The sequence below is a fragment of the Lithobates pipiens genome, unplaced genomic scaffold (genome assembly GCF_037356315.1).
Source record: "Lithobates pipiens isolate NorthernLeopardFrog02 unplaced genomic scaffold, aLitPip1_a1.2 Scaffold_27, whole genome shotgun sequence".
In the NCBI taxonomy this organism is placed as follows: domain Eukaryota; kingdom Metazoa; phylum Chordata; class Amphibia; order Anura; family Ranidae; genus Lithobates; species Lithobates pipiens.
Window position 1 is genome coordinate 32,357,387 of NW_027507788.1, and position 16,412 is coordinate 32,373,798.

A 16,412-nucleotide genomic window follows, 5' to 3' on the forward strand; every position below is an offset into this window, starting at 1 on the left:
ACCATATAGTATGCCAGTGCGTAGAGGCTTCTGTAACCATTTTATTACTCCGTCACAACGCTATAGCAATCCCTAGATAGCAGCTGTGAGCATTCAGTGTAAAAATCAACTTTACCTTTAGGATTTAAATGTAGAGCCTATCCTGATTGGCTGTAATTATTTTCTTTCTAGTCACCGATATATATTTTCATAGAATAATAAAAATAATGAAATTAATAATGTAGGTAAGGACAGTTGAAGTCGTGATATCCAGGCAGACATCTGAAGGTAGAGTTGATTTTTACATGGAGTTTCACAGCTGCTATCTAGGCATTGCTGGAAATAAGTCATAGGGGAGAGTGTGCAATACTTGCGCTTAGAGCTTACAACATCCTCTAAGCGCAAGTATTTAGGATAGCAAAAGGAATGAGACATGGTTCACACTAGGGCTGCAACTAACGATTATTTTCGTAATCGATTAGTTGACCGATTATTGTTTCGATGAATCTGTTAATAAGCTTAAAAGAAAGCGTGGTGTCGAATTTAGTTAATATGTAAAGTTTTAAACAAGGCAATTTATTCTTAAATATCTCTATATGCAGTGGTAAATATAAATAACCAACTATATGGTTAGGGAGCAAAATATCTAATCCACTCTGAGAATAACAGACAGAAGAGATATACTGTATATATTAGAGGGGATATATACTATTAGAGGAGATATACTGTATATACTATTGAATATGTACTGTATATACTATTAGAAGAGATGCACTGTATATACTATTATAGGCTATATACTATTAGAGGAGAGATATACTGTATATACCATTAGAAGAGATGTACTATTAGAAGAGATGTACTGCATATACTATTAGCGGAGAGATACTGTATAGGAGGAGAGATGTACTATTAAAGTGTCAATCTGGTAAATATCATCAGACTCATTAACTTTAACCCCATTTTGTTACTGGCCGATTAATCGATTATGAAAATAGTAATCGATTAATTTCATAATCGATTAGTTGTCGATTAATCGATTAGTTGTTTCAGCCCTAGATCACACTGGTGGGACTATGAGCTTGCAAGGTGCAGATTCAAACAAGAAAGTGTAATTTTTAGGAACATTTATTTCAAAACTTTATTTTTAAACCTTTGTAAAAGAAATTCTAAATTAAATGAAATCTGTTTTAACAATCTTGAAATAATATTTATACATAACAAAATATATCTTCTCTTTGTACATGATTACAGAATGTACTTCTATATTGCAAAAATATAAACAAACAATCTTTACTATAACGATGGTTCAATACCAGTTCCCATTTGCAGTTTTGGTTTAGGCTTTGCCTTGTTTTTTAAGGAATGCCAGAGATATCTGGGCAGCTTTGTGAACCGGCTTCCACATTTGCATTGGAACTGCGATACCAACGGGTGAACCAAGCTGTGGGCTTGGAGCTGGCGATAACCGCACAGCGACTTGTTGCACACAGCACAGGTGAAGGTAGTGTCACTCAGATGTTGCAGCTGGTGAAGCAGGAAGTGTAGAGAACCAATTGGCGTTCGCCCGCAATCACACTGGTGCTTCTTTAAAGTGCACGTCTTTCCAAACCCTTTAAGTCGATGCTGCTTTAATCGCCAGATCTGATGGAAGTGGATTCCACAATCGCGACATCTGTGGGGGGGTCTAGGTCTGCTTAAAAGCTGCGCCGCTATTTTGGATGGCAACATTTTGGGAGAATAGATTTTCTTTTCCGATTCCAAATGCCTTCCAGGGATTTGTGTCTTTTCTGGTTTCAGCCACATTCCAGGGATCTGGTTCTTTGTAGGTTCCAACTCCATTCCGGGGACCTGGTTCTCTGCTGGTTCCAACTCGGTTCCAGAGATCCGATTCTCTGCTGGTTCCAACTCCATTCCAGGGATCCCGTTCTCTGCTGGTTCCAACTTTATTTCAGAGATCTGGCTCTCTTCTGGTTCCAAATGCATTCCAGAGACTTCATGCATATCCTTATCTACTTCTTCATCATTCTCGTAATTTTCAGCTTTTCTAAACACAAGGCCCGCCTTGCTTAGCAGGATCTCATGTACTTCTTCTGTCCCTACTACAAGCTCAAGAACAGATTCCAGAACCTCTGGTAGCGTTTGCGGTTTAGTTTTCATCTGCATAGGTAGCGGAAGGCGACTAGGTTCTTCACTCTTGACAACTTGCTCACATGACGGTAGGTTGTGTTGCTCATCCAAGCTTAGTTGCCTAACGAGTCTGCAGTAACCTTGAACATTACCATCATCCAGGCAGACATCAGTCACCCCTGTGTTGGGGTCTACATCAAAAGTCATGTTGTCCTGATCCAACACGTTGTTGGTGTCACCATCCTTTAAGCGTTCTTCATCCACAAGGACCCTTCTGGATTCAGCATTAAATTTGTTTCTCAACTCTTTTTCTTTCACGTGCCAACGACTGTGATTGGTGTAGGCACATAGCTTGTTGAAGACCCTTCCACAATACTGGCAAGTTAAAACGTCCACAGAACTAGTACATGCCCGGTCACTTTTTTGCTTTTTGGTAGTGAACGATGAAACCTGTCCTGTTTCTTGAGTTGAAAGGACAGTCACAGGCCCCTTCTTTTTCAAATGCCAGACGGTGTGAGTGTCATCAGCAACGTGACTATTAAATACTTTACCACAATATTCAAAGGTGAACGTTTGAGCTGGTTTGGCACAGTTGCCCATTTGAGGGCTTAGAGGGGTTGTATCAACATGGTGGGTAGTCCCATCAGATTCCTGGCCTCCCAGTGATGGCTCTGCATTCACAAAAGATGAGAACTTTTTGTTTTGATGCCAGTGCATGTGGTTGGTAAACGAACAACTCGAATTGTAAATTTGACCGCACTCCTGACATGTGTAAACGTTTGTAGCTTCAGGAGTGGGATTGGCGGTATCGTCTGGGTTCTCATCACTGGTTTGGAAAGTCAAATGTTGATTTAAATGAGTCCAATCACTATTAATTTGATCTAGCTGGGGATCGATACCTTCCACTTGTTTTGCCAAGTCCTGTTCCTGGTTTGCTTCGGGGAATGTTGGACTACAATCGGTCATATCAACAACAACAATATTTTTAAGGGTAGTCACATTTTGGGAAGCAACATTTTCACTATTATCATCGCATGAAATATGAAACGCTTGAGTGCTTATGCTACTTGATTCACACCCGTCATGTTCACAGGGAACCGTTGCTGGAATGACTGATTCAGAGAGCAACTCCTGATTCCACATTTGAGCTTCTGAGGAACCGGGCTGAGTGCTTACATCTTCTTTCTTGTATTGTCCTTGTAGGTTATGGAGCTCTTTCTGGGCTTCAGCACACATCTTCTCCAACCTATTCATGGTCTCTACGTTATTGCTATTTTGCTGGGGACACCTAAAAGCCTTCTCAATGCACACGTGGTTATCCAGATTATACAAACGCGAAAACTGGCGCCCACATCTCTGACATTTGTAGTTTCTCCCTAGGGAATTGATTGTCTTGTTGCACTGAGTTCTGGCATCGGAACAGTTGTACCTTCCCAAGCTTGGATCTTCTTCATAGGACAAAGTGGTTTCTGTGTAAACCTCTGTGGAATTGGGCTGTAGTTGACCAGAGTCTGACATTACCTCAGTGCATGGGATCCCCAGTTCTTCAAAATGAGGTGCTAATTGGAAAGCCTGTTCTTGGAGGTTTTTGCTGTAGCCATTGCTCAAAACAAAATAATGGTCATCTGTCTGTTCTCCATTTATACAGAAAGCGCCCGGTTGTAGATTTATCCTTGTGGATAATACATTCCTATTCTTCTCCATTTGCTTATTTTCCACAACCTGGCTCTTGAATTCAGGAATACGACTAGGGATTTCCAGGGTCTTGACCACCGGTGATGTGGAATCCACATATTGCTGGTCTAGGCTCTCATCACTGCTGGAGTCGTCAAAGTAATGGAGTTGCTGCCAGAGAGGTAAGTCCCGTTTGTTCTCCTGGAGGAAAAAGAAGAGCGGTCAGTTCCAAAAACGGAAAGCATATTGCGATTGTAAAGCATGCCAAAAAAAAAAAAAAAAAAAAAAAAATGTATACACACCGCTCCTTCACCGCTCCAAAGATGCTGCTAGCAGGACTTTTTTTTTCCATCCTGCCAGCGCACTGCTCCACTGTGAAAGCCCGAGGGTTTTCACACTGGAGGGTGAGGAGCAGCTCACGTGATTCTGCCTGCAATTTCAAAGCGCCGAGGTGTGAACGACAAATTGCAGAACACACATTTGAGATGCTATTCATTGCGGTTCTGCTGCGATAAATAGCGCTGCAAACGCTGCAACCCGCATTGCGTGAAGCTTGTCGCACAAAAACATTTCTACAGATGATGTGGGCTGCTGCGATTGCAGCGCGTCAATCGTGGCAGAACCGCAGCGTGATTTTGGTGCCTTTTAAATTAATGGCATCTCAAATGTGCGTTCTCTGATTTGTCATTCACACCTTGTCGCTTTGAAAATGGGGGCAGAATCGCGGCAAATCTGCCCACGATTCAAAACGCCAAGGTGTGAATGCAGTCTTAAAAGCAACAACACCACACTTATTAGGTCTTGTAAAATAATGATTATGAGTGAATGAGCAGATGCAATACAAATCCAAATCTGATCCAATCCAAGCCAATCAATAAAACAATACAACCCTCAATGGGTAAATAGATAGATAATAAAAACAAAAAACTAAGATGAAAACCACAAATTTTGAATAATCTCGAACAGCTATACAGATTGAAACTATGCTGTAGCTTTGAATCAAATGGCAAGAGATGGAGAAGGACCAGAATAAGAATCTGCCAAAGTAGACAATAACCAAGGAAACCCTATTTTTTGGAATTTTTTGTGGACAGCCCCTGTGCTGGTATGTCCATCTCTCTCTCTCCAAGATAGCATTAACAGCCTTTTGCCATTGTGCAAATGTAGGAGGGCAAGAAGACAACCACTCGAGCTATAAGTTTACGGGTTAAAAAAAAACAAAAAAACAAATGTGTGTCAGTATTAGGGTTGCAACGATACCACTTTAAGACCGAGTACAAGTACATGCTTTTTTTTTTAATTTCATGTGACAGTGGCACTAACATGTAGCACTGATGGGCACTGATGAGGCGTGAACTATGTCAGTTTTTTTTTTCTTTTACAATGTTATTTTTTTACTTTTTTTTTTTTTTTTTATAATTTTATTTGTAGATTTTTTTTTTTATTTTTTTTTTTACAATGCTTTCTTTTTCTGAGGAGGAGTGGACGGTGTCTGTTTTTTTTTCTACAATTTAATTTAACTGAAATATTTTTACATTTCTTTTTTTTTATTTATCAGCCCTGTTGAAAGGGAAATGGACTGAGGACACAGATTCCCCAATGCGTTTCTCTGCAGCCTCAGCTGCACTGAAGATGAAGTGAAGATAGACAGAGGCTCCTCTCCATTCATAAACTGAAGCATTGTAAACGCAGTTTATGATGCTCAGTTATGAATGGACAGAGTCAGTGCATTCGGAAAAGGTAGGAGCTGGTAAATGACAGATTTACCGGCTCCTTCCTCCCCTCTCTACCCTGAAAGATCCGGAACATGGGGGGACAGGAGGAGGAGCTGGAGGAGGAGGACCCAGGGAGCACAGAAAGGGGGAACCGGAGGAGGACCCAGGGAGCAGAGAAAGGGGGAACCGGAGGAGGACCAAGGGAGCACAGAAAGGGGGAACAGGAGGAGGAGGAGGACACAGGGAACAAAGGGGGGGGATAACCCGGGTGATTGGTGTGGCGGTGGGGGCAGTTACAAACACCGATCTCTCTGACAGCCGTGGGAGAGAGAGGAGGAGAAGCGGCTGTCAGAAAAGCTATACAGGGAGATCTGTGCTTGTAACTGCCCCCACCGCCGCACCGTTCATCTCTGAGGCTGCTCAAGTATTGGGTCAAGCATTGGAGCATTTGCACGAGTACAAGTACTCATGCAAATGCTCGGTATCGGCATCGGTGCAACCCTAGTCAGCATTAACCAAAATAGCTCCGGTAAAAATATCTCCAGGAAATATACCCAGAATCGTCATCTTAGGATCTGGTAATAATGCTATCCTGTATAGATCTTGAAGTGCATCAAAAATACTAATCCAATATCTATCGAGCTTTAAGCAATGTCAAAGCATATGTATTAAAGAGCCGGCAGTGTCGGAGGATCTCAGACAGCAAGGTTAAGCAATTCTACCCCATGAATGTAGTTTCTGGGGTGTATAATTCAGTACTCGACAATTCTCAGGCTCCAGGTCGCCATGGCAACAAGAAATTGCATTCTGGCACCTGAGCTGCAACCCGAATGCTGCCCCCCCCTGCACCATGGATCTCAGGCTCCGCTCACCCATCTGCCTGCCCTACACTGGCATTGTGGGTGCCATTGGGAGGAGGGGAGGGAGGAGATCAGACACACATCCACTCTCCTCCCCCTTCTTGTTGCGGACCCTGAAGTGACGTCATGCAGTTGACAGTTTCCCATGCCCATCAATGCTAGGAAAGAATGTATTGCAGTGTTATGTGCATTGCATTACATTCAGTGAAGCACACGAGGACACTGGATGTCTCATTAAAGAGAACCTGTCACCGAAAAAAAATCATTACATAAAAAGGGACATTTTGTCCCCTACGTGACGAAAAAACAAATGTAAGCGGAGTTTCACCCAAAAGTGGAAGCTCCGCTTAACGGTCTCCTCCCTCCCTCACTCTGGTGCCACATTTGCCTTCTGTCCCCACTTCTGTCAGACCTCGCCACGGCAGTTCAGCCCCCCTCCTCCTTCCTCGCCGCTGGGCCATTCAGAAAGTGTAACGCGCTTCAGGCATGTGCAGTAGGGAATTGGCTGTGAAGCCACAAGGCTTCACTGCTGGCTTGCCTTACAGGCTATGGTGGTGGCAGCACTAAAGAGCCGATGGAAACATCGGCTGGGGTGCCGTCTTCCGTGGATTCCAGGACAGGCAAGTGTCCTAATATTAAAAGTCAGCAGCTACAGTATGTATAGCTTCTGACTTTACAATTTTTCTGGTGGAGCACTGATTTAAGTAAAAGAAGCAGCCAAAAGAGCGGAGGCTTTCTTTCTATAGCAACAAGCTCATATAGGTTTAATACTCAGGTGTCCACATACGTTTGGCAATATAGTATGCTTTCTCATTCCATAGCAATACTATGATTCCAGTAAAGGAATTCCCAGAAATGCAATGCTCCAGCATGGTCAGCCTCGCTTGCAAAGTTTTCAATGAAGGCTACAAGTGGCCAATTTAACAGATATTACTCATCCGTGGTCCATTGTTAAATTTAGTATTTGAGGTTGGGGATTACACTATATACACCACCTTCTTTATATTAATTTGAATATTACCAAGGACAAAATTGGAGTTTAAAAGGTGCAAACAATCAATGAAAATTGATATGACAAAAATATATATTTTTATTAAGCAGACATAATTTAGAATTTTTTTTTATATTTATATATATATATACACACATACATTATATATATATATATATATATATATATATATATATATATAGAAGCACAGTGGTGACAATACAAAAGAATGGTTGCCTCTACATGTTTCACCACAATTGTGGCTTCTTCGGGAGCTTTTGTAGGACCTCATTACATTACCACCCTATAAAAGATCAGGATTCCAAGGAATCCTCAGAGCCCATCAAGAGCTCCAATGAGGTGTCTGTGTGCCAAAAATGAGAGGGGGGGGGGGGGGTACAACAACCCTGTAATCACACCCTGTTATAATAATAGGAAGTTTAGCAAATTTATGGACTGATACAAATATCCTTCCCAAGTCGCAAACTTCAAAGAAACTGTACCATCTGAGCACTTCCTTCACTGAGAACACCAATGATCCTTAATTTGGTATTGATACGATACCTTTAAACCATGGAAGATCAAAATAATTGCTCTATCCCACAGGGATTTTACCCTTTTTGGCTTGGTTTAATGATCATACAGGTAACAGGGCGACATCGCTGTGGCCGATTGCCCTGTTACCTGTATGAATATTAAACCACTGTGGGACAGAGTAATTATTTTGAACTTTCCTGGTTTAAAGCTATCATATCGATACCAAATTAAGAATCATTGGTGTTCTCAGTGAAGGAAGTGCTCAGATGGCACAGTTTTATGAAGTTTGCTGCCAGCACATGAAGTTTGCATCTTGGGAAGGATATTTGTATCAGTCCATAAATTTGCTAAACTTCCTATTATAACAGGGTGTGATTACAGGGTTATTGTCCCCCCCCCCTCATTTTTGGCACACAGACATATCATTGGAGCTCTTGATGGGCTCTGAGGATTCTTTGGAATCATGATCTTTTAGAGGGTGGTAATGTAATGAGGTCCTACAAAAGCTCCAGAAGAAGCTACGATTGTGGTAAAACATGTAGAGGCAACCATTCTTTTGTATTTTGACCACTGAGCTTCATTGTGCTCTTTTTTTTTTTTTATATATTATTTTTTTATATATATTAAATAGTTTTTCTCTCTTTTTCTAAATTATGCCTGTTTAATAAAAATATAAATCTTTGTAATATAAATTTTCATTGATTGTTTGCACCTTTAAAGTGTCTGTAAACCCTTACAAACCACCTTGACCTACAGGTAAGCCTAGATTAAGTCTTACCTGTAGGTCCAAGAAACGGTAACACGGTTTAGGGGATATTTGCAAAAAGACAGTCACTGCTGTCTACGGCGCATTTGCCGTAGACAGAGGCATGCAGGAGCATTGTGCATGCCGCTAACGGCGATATTTAGTTAGTTAGTTACGGCTTCCGTGCGAATGCGCGGGAGTGACGTCATTGCGGCTCCGGCCAATCACAGCGCCGGAGCAGCGAGACCCGGAAGTCACTCCAGGATACATGGCAGCGGTGAAGATGAAGGAGGACTGCTTCGGGGGCTTCGTTCTCAGGCAAGTTATCCATAATGAGCTAGTATGCATAGCATACTAGCTCATTATGCCTTTGCCTTGCAGGTTGCATTTTTTTTTTTTTAAGTGCCTTTACGTCCTCTTTAAGGCTTACCTGTAGGTCCAAGAAATATCCCCTACACCTACACGGTTTAGGAGATATTTGCAAAAAGACAGACACCACTGTCTACAGCGCATGTGCTGTAGACAGTGGCGTGCAGGAGCACTGTGCATGCCGCTAACGGTGATATAACATTAGTGGCGGCTCCCGTGCGCATGCGTGGGAGTGACATCATCACGGCTCCAGCCAATAACAGCGCCGGAGCCGCAATACCCGGAAGGAAGATGAACGCTCCATGGAAGAGGGGACAACGCTGACATCGCTGGCTCCTGTGTCAGGTAAGTGACACATAATGGGCTACTATGCGATGCATAGTAGCCCATTATGCTTTACCTTTGCAGGCAAACAAAGAGGAAGTAATCCCATCAGGGTTTACTTCCTCTGTAAACTCCAATTTTGTCCTTGGTAATATTCAAATTCATGGTCTATTGTTGTTCCATCAGGACACCCCCCACCCTCCTCAAAAATGTCATGCAATCATCAATGAAGTGGACATATCCAGGTAGTGGCTGAAAAAAAGCTGCAGAAGATCAGCAGCATTGCAATGCAACAAAGAACGCAAAAAAGCAGAATTCAAGTATTCATTAAAAAACAAATGGCAGTTAGCGTTTACATCTACTTTAAAAGGTAATAATGATTCACTTTGAAAGCATACAGTAGGTGGCTATACCTACCAGTTTTATTGAGGTGTGATCATCTATAGACAAGGAGCCATCATTGAGTTCCACCTCAGCACCAACCTCAATGCCATGGAAGGGATCCATGTTTAGAATTTACCGAGTCCCAGTACCCTGTCAGGAGACACAAGTCAAAACAGAGATATTGGTTCAACAAAAGATGCTTCCAATTTTAACTGCATACTAGCTTAACTTCTCAGGCCTTCAAAGGCTCAACTACACATTCGATACCGCTGCTCCATCGTATATATTATTGGTAATCCATAAGAACCAAATTGTTTTGGATTTTCAGCAAGCGGTAATGGGAGTACTGCTTCATGAAAATACTTGGACCCTTGGTGTAGACCAGGGTCTCCACACATTCTAAACAAAGGGCCGATTGACTGTCCTTCAAAAGCTTAAAGAGGGTCAGGTAGCCAGTATAGTATGTGTAGAAAATGCCACAGACAGTGGAAAAATATTACAGACAGTAGAGGGAAAAATACTGCCCCATCATTGGCATTAGTGGGAGGATTGGCACCCCATCATTGGTTTCAGTGGGAGGATTGGCGCCCCATCATTGGTTTCAGTGGGAGGATTGGCGCCCCATCATTGGTTTCAGTGGGAGGATTGGCGCCCCATCATTGGTTTCAGTGGGAGGATTGGCGCCCCATCATTGGTTTCAGTGGGAGGATTGGCGCCCCATCATTGGTTTCAGTGGGAGGATTGGCACCCTATCATTGGTTTCAGTGGGAGGATTGGCGCCCCATCATTGGTTTCAGTGGGAAGATTGGCGCCCCATCATTGGTTTCAGTGGGAGGACTAGTGGCTGCACTGTCATTGGCTCCCTTACTTACCGATCACTGTGTCCCAGCCAGTGATTCATGGCTGGAACCCACTGATTGGCAGAGCGAATGACAGAAGAGTGATCTGTGTATGTAAGCACATACCTCACTCCAGACAGCAAGTATGTGCTGGTTTTTGTCTCCCTGCAAAAAAAAAAAAAAAAGCAAAAAAACAACAGCACATCCCCTAGTACACAAAAATAACACTCTCTAGGCACAGTTAACTCTTTGATCGCCCTAGATGTTAGCCCCTTCCCAGCCAGTACCATTAGTACAGTGACAGTGTATTTTATTAACACTAATCATTGTATTAGTGTCACTGGAGATGTCAGCTCACACCCCACGTCAGATTGTCTGCCGCACTATCACTATTTTCCCATGTAATAGGTTAATTCCTTAGATCGTCGTCCCAATCTAGTGGCCAAAATGCGGTATGCTACACTATATAATTAATAATAATTATAATTTGGCCACTAGATAGCGCTGTCAGTTACAGGAATTAAAGTGGTTGTTAAGCCACTATGTGATATTTATACCATCCCCATTGTTAGATAATGTGTCCTGGTGCCCGTGTGTAATAAAAAAAGCAAAAAAAAAAAAAGCCATTTTCTACCCGATTTTACAGCGCCTCCGGCACTCACGTGACTCCCAGCTCTCTCCTCTCCCCATCTGATAGCTCCATTGGGCGGGGCCAAGAATTCCCACCAATGTCAGCCAGGGAGGATAGGAGGAGAGAGCCAGGAAGCACTGTGAAATCAGGTAGGAATCAGCTTTTTATTTATTTTTATTTTTTTAAAGAGCACAGGCACTAGGATACAGGTTATTATCTAACAACGGGGATGGTATAAAGATCACATTGTTTTGTAGCAGCGGGGTCGGAGCAGAGTGGCGCTATTGAGAGCTGACAGGTAGAGAGAGGGGGGGGGGAGGAGGAGGAGGACAGAAGAAGGCAGAGCAGAGCTGAGGATAGCAGCAGATGATGAAGGTGCGTAAACTGACCACGGTGTCAGGGCTCAGAAGCCATGATAAACTGTGGTCAGGTTACTGAAGGGGGGGGGGGGGGGGGGAGAGTATAGCCAGGCAGGATCAGCCAGGTATTTCAGGTGATACAGGGGGCTAAATTACACAGCACCATCACTGTGCCGTTATTCATGCGTTAAGGGAACAGGATTTTGTTGGGGTAATAAACGCTTTAATCGATTAGAAAGCAGAGAGAATATTAATCCAGTTTGCACAAATGTGTGTGTGTGTAACATTCATCCAATGAATGTTTTATAAACAGACCCTTCAATCATAGTATTTTATATAGCCAGTCACCAGACTCCTTGTTGAGCTTTCAATATCTTTATCAATCACTACACACGGGAGGGGCAGGGATCCATATATTTACTTACCTTTTATACTGACTATTCAGGGACATTAAAGATTCAACATTTATAAGCGTGACATCTGAAAGACAACATAGATACATTTTAGATATTAAATTCTGATACAAAAATGATGCTTTTGATGCATTACTGCAGATCAGAGATATGCAATTAGCAGGCCTCTAGCTGTTGCAGAACTACAAGTCCCATGAGGCCTAGCAAGACTGACAGCCACAAGCATGAAACAGCTGGAGGTCCACTAATTGCATATCCCTGCTGTAGATTCTCACTTGCTTCTGTTCTCTACATGTAATTGGCAATGACTGTACTTCGTCTGCTAAAACTTTTTTAAATGAATGCTAAGTGGGAAGATCCTTAGACACTGACTGTTGAGTAACTTTAATAACTATGTAATCAGGTCCAACATTCCATAAACGGATTTTGCACCCAATGTTTCACTTTAATTTCAGTTAACCCAAAGACATTGCCGGGGAGATCACAATACTCGGTTGCCTCTTGTGCTGCGTACACACGGGCGGACTGTATGGCGTACTTAGTCCGTCGAAACACATTTCAGCGGACAGTCCGCTCGTGTGTGGGCTTCAGCGGACTTTTTCAGCGTGCAGTCTGGCGTACTAAGAATTTCGGATTTTTCTAAATTCTGTCCGTCGTACTTTGGTTTCAGCGGACAATCCGCTCGTCAGTATGCTAGTTCGACGGACTAAGAATGGCGCATGCTCAGAAAGGATTTACACGGCGGAAGGGTGCATTGCTGTGTATTGGACTTCCTATTTCTAGTCCCGTCGTACGTGCTGTACACGTCATCACGCAAGCTTTCGACGGACTGTTTGTGCATCCGTGTGTGGTCAAGTCCGTTCAGTCGAAAGTACGACGGACTGTCCGTCGGATTGTATGACGAACTAGGTACGCCATACAGTCCGCCCGTGTGTACGCGGCATTGGTCACCTGGGAGAAACATGGAGAAAGGTAAGAAGGAGGAGAGCAATGAGATTTCGGATTTTATGTTCATTCATTTTAGATGTAGTCAAGTGGAGCAAAGAATGTTGTGTCCCATATATTATATAAAGTCAGTCTGTAGCAGAGCAACAGCCCCAAAGCATCACGTTTCCACCTCCGTGCTTGACCGTAGGGATGATGTTCTTGGGGTCATAGTCAGCATTTTTCTTCCTTCAAAAACAGCGAGCCCCCCCCTCCTCAAGAAGGCACATGTACAGGCTAGTCTGAAGATTGCCAATGAAAATCTACGCGTTTCAGAGAACGATTGGGAGAAAGTGCTGCGGTCAGATGAGACCAAAATTGAGCCCTTTGGCATTATCTCAACCCCCCGTGTTTGGAGAAAGAAAAATGACAACAATAACCCCCAAGAACACCATCCCTACAGTCACCCACAGAGCTGGAAACATTATTGCTTTTGGGCGATTTCTCTGCTAAAAAAGGTACAAGCCGACTTTGCCGTGTTGAGGGGCCAATGGACGGGGCCATGTATTGTAAAATCTTGGATGAGAACCTTCTTCCCACATCCCACAAAGACTCATCCATGACCCATCTCCAGAACACTGAAGATGGGTCAGGGATGAGTCTTCCAGGATGACAATGACCCAAAACATACCGCCAAGGTAACAAAGGAGGTGGCTCAAGACGCACATTAAGGTCATGGAGTGGCCTAGCCAGTCTCTAGACCTTAATCCTATAGACAATTTATGAAGGGAGCTGAAGCTTCGAGTTGCCAAGAAACCCTAAAGATTTAGAGAAGATCTGTAAAGGAGAGTGGACCAAAATCCCTCCTGAGATGTGTGTAAACCTGATCACCAACTACAAGAAACGTCTGACATCTATGCTCGCCAACAAGGGTTCCTCCACCAAGTACCAAGTCGTATTTTGCTTGGGGATCAAATACTTATTTTACTCACTGAACTGCAACTCAATTTATAACATTTGTATCGTGTTTTTTTTTTTTTTTTTCGGGATTTTTGGTAGATATTCTGTCTCTATCGTTTTAAAATACACCTATGATAAAATTATAGACCCTTTATTTTTTGTAAGTGGGCAAAATCTGTAGGGCATCAAATAATTATTTTCCATATAAAATATATATATATATATATATATATATATATATATATATATATATATATATATATATATATATATATATATATATATATATATATATATATATATATATATATATATACACACATACATACATACATACATACACATATATATTATATATATATATATATACACATACACACACACACACACACACACAGTAAAACCTTGGTTTGAGAGCGTTTTGCAAGACGAGCAAAATTTTTAAATACATTTTGACATGATATATGAGTAGCGTCATATCACAACTGAGTATAAAAGATAAGAGAGGCGCCTCTAAGTGTAGCAATAGTTACATTTAATGAAGGTGTAACATTTAGAAACGATATGGTTGACGATCAAAGAGGCACATCTAAGTATGCAGGCAGCCGGGGTAAAGCTGTCCACATAGACTGTCCTCCTCACCGCCATTGGCGTCGTCCCTTCCCCGCTGCACTCCACGAGTGGCTCAAGCCTCGCTTTCAGATACTGCAGGGTAGTCTTCTCGGTCAGGATTGTAGACTGACAGCGGTGAGAGCCGGTGGTGAGGGGGATGGTCTATGTGGACAGCTTTATCCCGAATACCTGCATACTTAGATGTGCCTCTTTTAATCATCATCTATGCAAGTTGCTAAATGTTGTGCCTTCATTAAACGTAACCATATTGCTACACTTAGAGGCACCTCTCTTCTCGTTTATACTCTGTAGCTCCTGCTGGATTTTGCGATTAAATACCACTACCTCGGTCTGACATGCACTCTGACACTTCTAGTTCTACAAAAACAGAAGCCACAGATTGTACTCTCGTGCTATATCGCAAAGGCTGCATGCAAAGCACCACCGGCTCCACCTGACTGGTATGCTGGGGCTTGTAGTACCACAAAAGCAGAAGCCACAGATTGTACACTATATCGCAAAGGCGCCACCCACCTCCGTCTGACAGGCATGCTGGAACATGTAGTTCTACAAAAGCAAAAGGCACAGGCTGTACACTATATCGCAAAGGCTGCATGCAAAGCACTGCCAGCTCTATCCAACAGGCATGCTGGGACTTGTAGTCCTACAAAAGCAGATGCCACAGGCTGTACACTACACTGCAAAGGATGCATGCAAAGGACCGCCAGCTATCTGACAGGCATGCTGGGACTTGTAGTTCTACAGAAGCAGATAGCAAAGGCACCACCCCCCTCCGTCTGACAGGCATGCCGGAACATGTAGTTCGGCTGTACACTATATTGCAAAGGCTGCATGCAAAGCACCCCCAGCTCTGACAGACTTGCTGGGACTTGTAGTTCAACAGAAGAAGATGCCATAGGCTCTACACTATATCGCAAAGGCTGCATGCAAAGCACCACCAGCTCTGACAGGCATGCTGGGACATGTAGTACTACAGAAGCAGAAGGCAAAGGATGTACACTATAATGCAAAGCACCGCCAGCTCTGACAGGCATGCTGGGACTTGTAGTTCTACAGAAGATGCCACTGGCTCTACACTATATCACAAAGGCTGCATGGAAAGCACCACCAGCTCTGACAGGCATGCTGGGACATGTAGTACTACAGAAGCAGAAGGCACAGACTATGGATTATAATGCAAAGCACTGCCAGATCTGACAGGCATGCTGGGACTTGTAGTTCTACAGAAGCAACCCTCTCAGGTGTTTGTGTTTTCTTCTTTTTTAATGTCATAGGTGATGATAAAACTACAGAGGCAGATTTCCAATGCATGGGGGACAAGTCGTCACTGACATTTGTAGGGACAGGAGCTGGGCTGTCCCTGGAAATCAGAGGTGATCACATGACACTTATACATCCAGTGATCCTGCTACTTACCTTTCCTCTATACTGGATTGCATGGAAACATGCAACACTGGAAATCAGACCCCCAAATGACCAATCACATAATCTAATGCACCCCCAACCCCACTTCTCCCTAAGGGCCACTTACCACCAACCTAACGACTACAGCCAGGAAGTGGGAGATTGCAAGCACAACCTGGAAACACTCTGCAGAGCATGCTGGGTGGAGGTGTAGTCCCAGAACTACATTACCCATCATGCACCAGAGACAGCAGGCTGGGCTGTTAACTCATTCACTGCTGGCTGCCTTTATCTTCTTCCTTAGAAGTTCACATCCATCACCAGCCTAGAGAAGAAAACAGATCAGCGGTTTTATACTGTAAATAAATAAAGGAGAATGTTTCTAAAATATTTTCCTATTTCTTTTATTTGTTTACATAACACTTCTAGTTGGAGAAGGATTTTATAAATCTCTAAAATCAGATTTTTTTATTTTTTTTTAGAATTTAACCACTTCAGCCCCAGAAGATTTAGCTGCTCAATGACCAGGCCATTTTTTGCG

The 16,412-nt window shown here is 42.9% G+C and overlaps 1 protein-coding gene across 1 annotated transcript; it reads right to left on the minus strand.

The window, feature by feature from the left end:
• Window positions 1-1,091: 1,091 nt before the first annotated feature.
• Window positions 1,092-16,095, minus strand: LOC143933738 (uncharacterized). Its single transcript, XM_077456734.1, has 4 exons — window positions 15,999-16,095; window positions 11,963-12,017; window positions 9,742-9,858; window positions 1,092-3,984 (listed from the first exon to the last, which is right to left on the minus strand). The coding sequence occupies exons 3-4, from the start codon at window positions 9,829-9,831 to the stop codon at window positions 1,276-1,278; spliced, it is 2,799 nt and encodes a 932-aa protein (XP_077312860.1). The 5' UTR covers window positions 9,832-9,858; window positions 11,963-12,017; window positions 15,999-16,095; the 3' UTR covers window positions 1,092-1,275.
• Window positions 16,096-16,412: the final 317 nt, after the last annotated feature.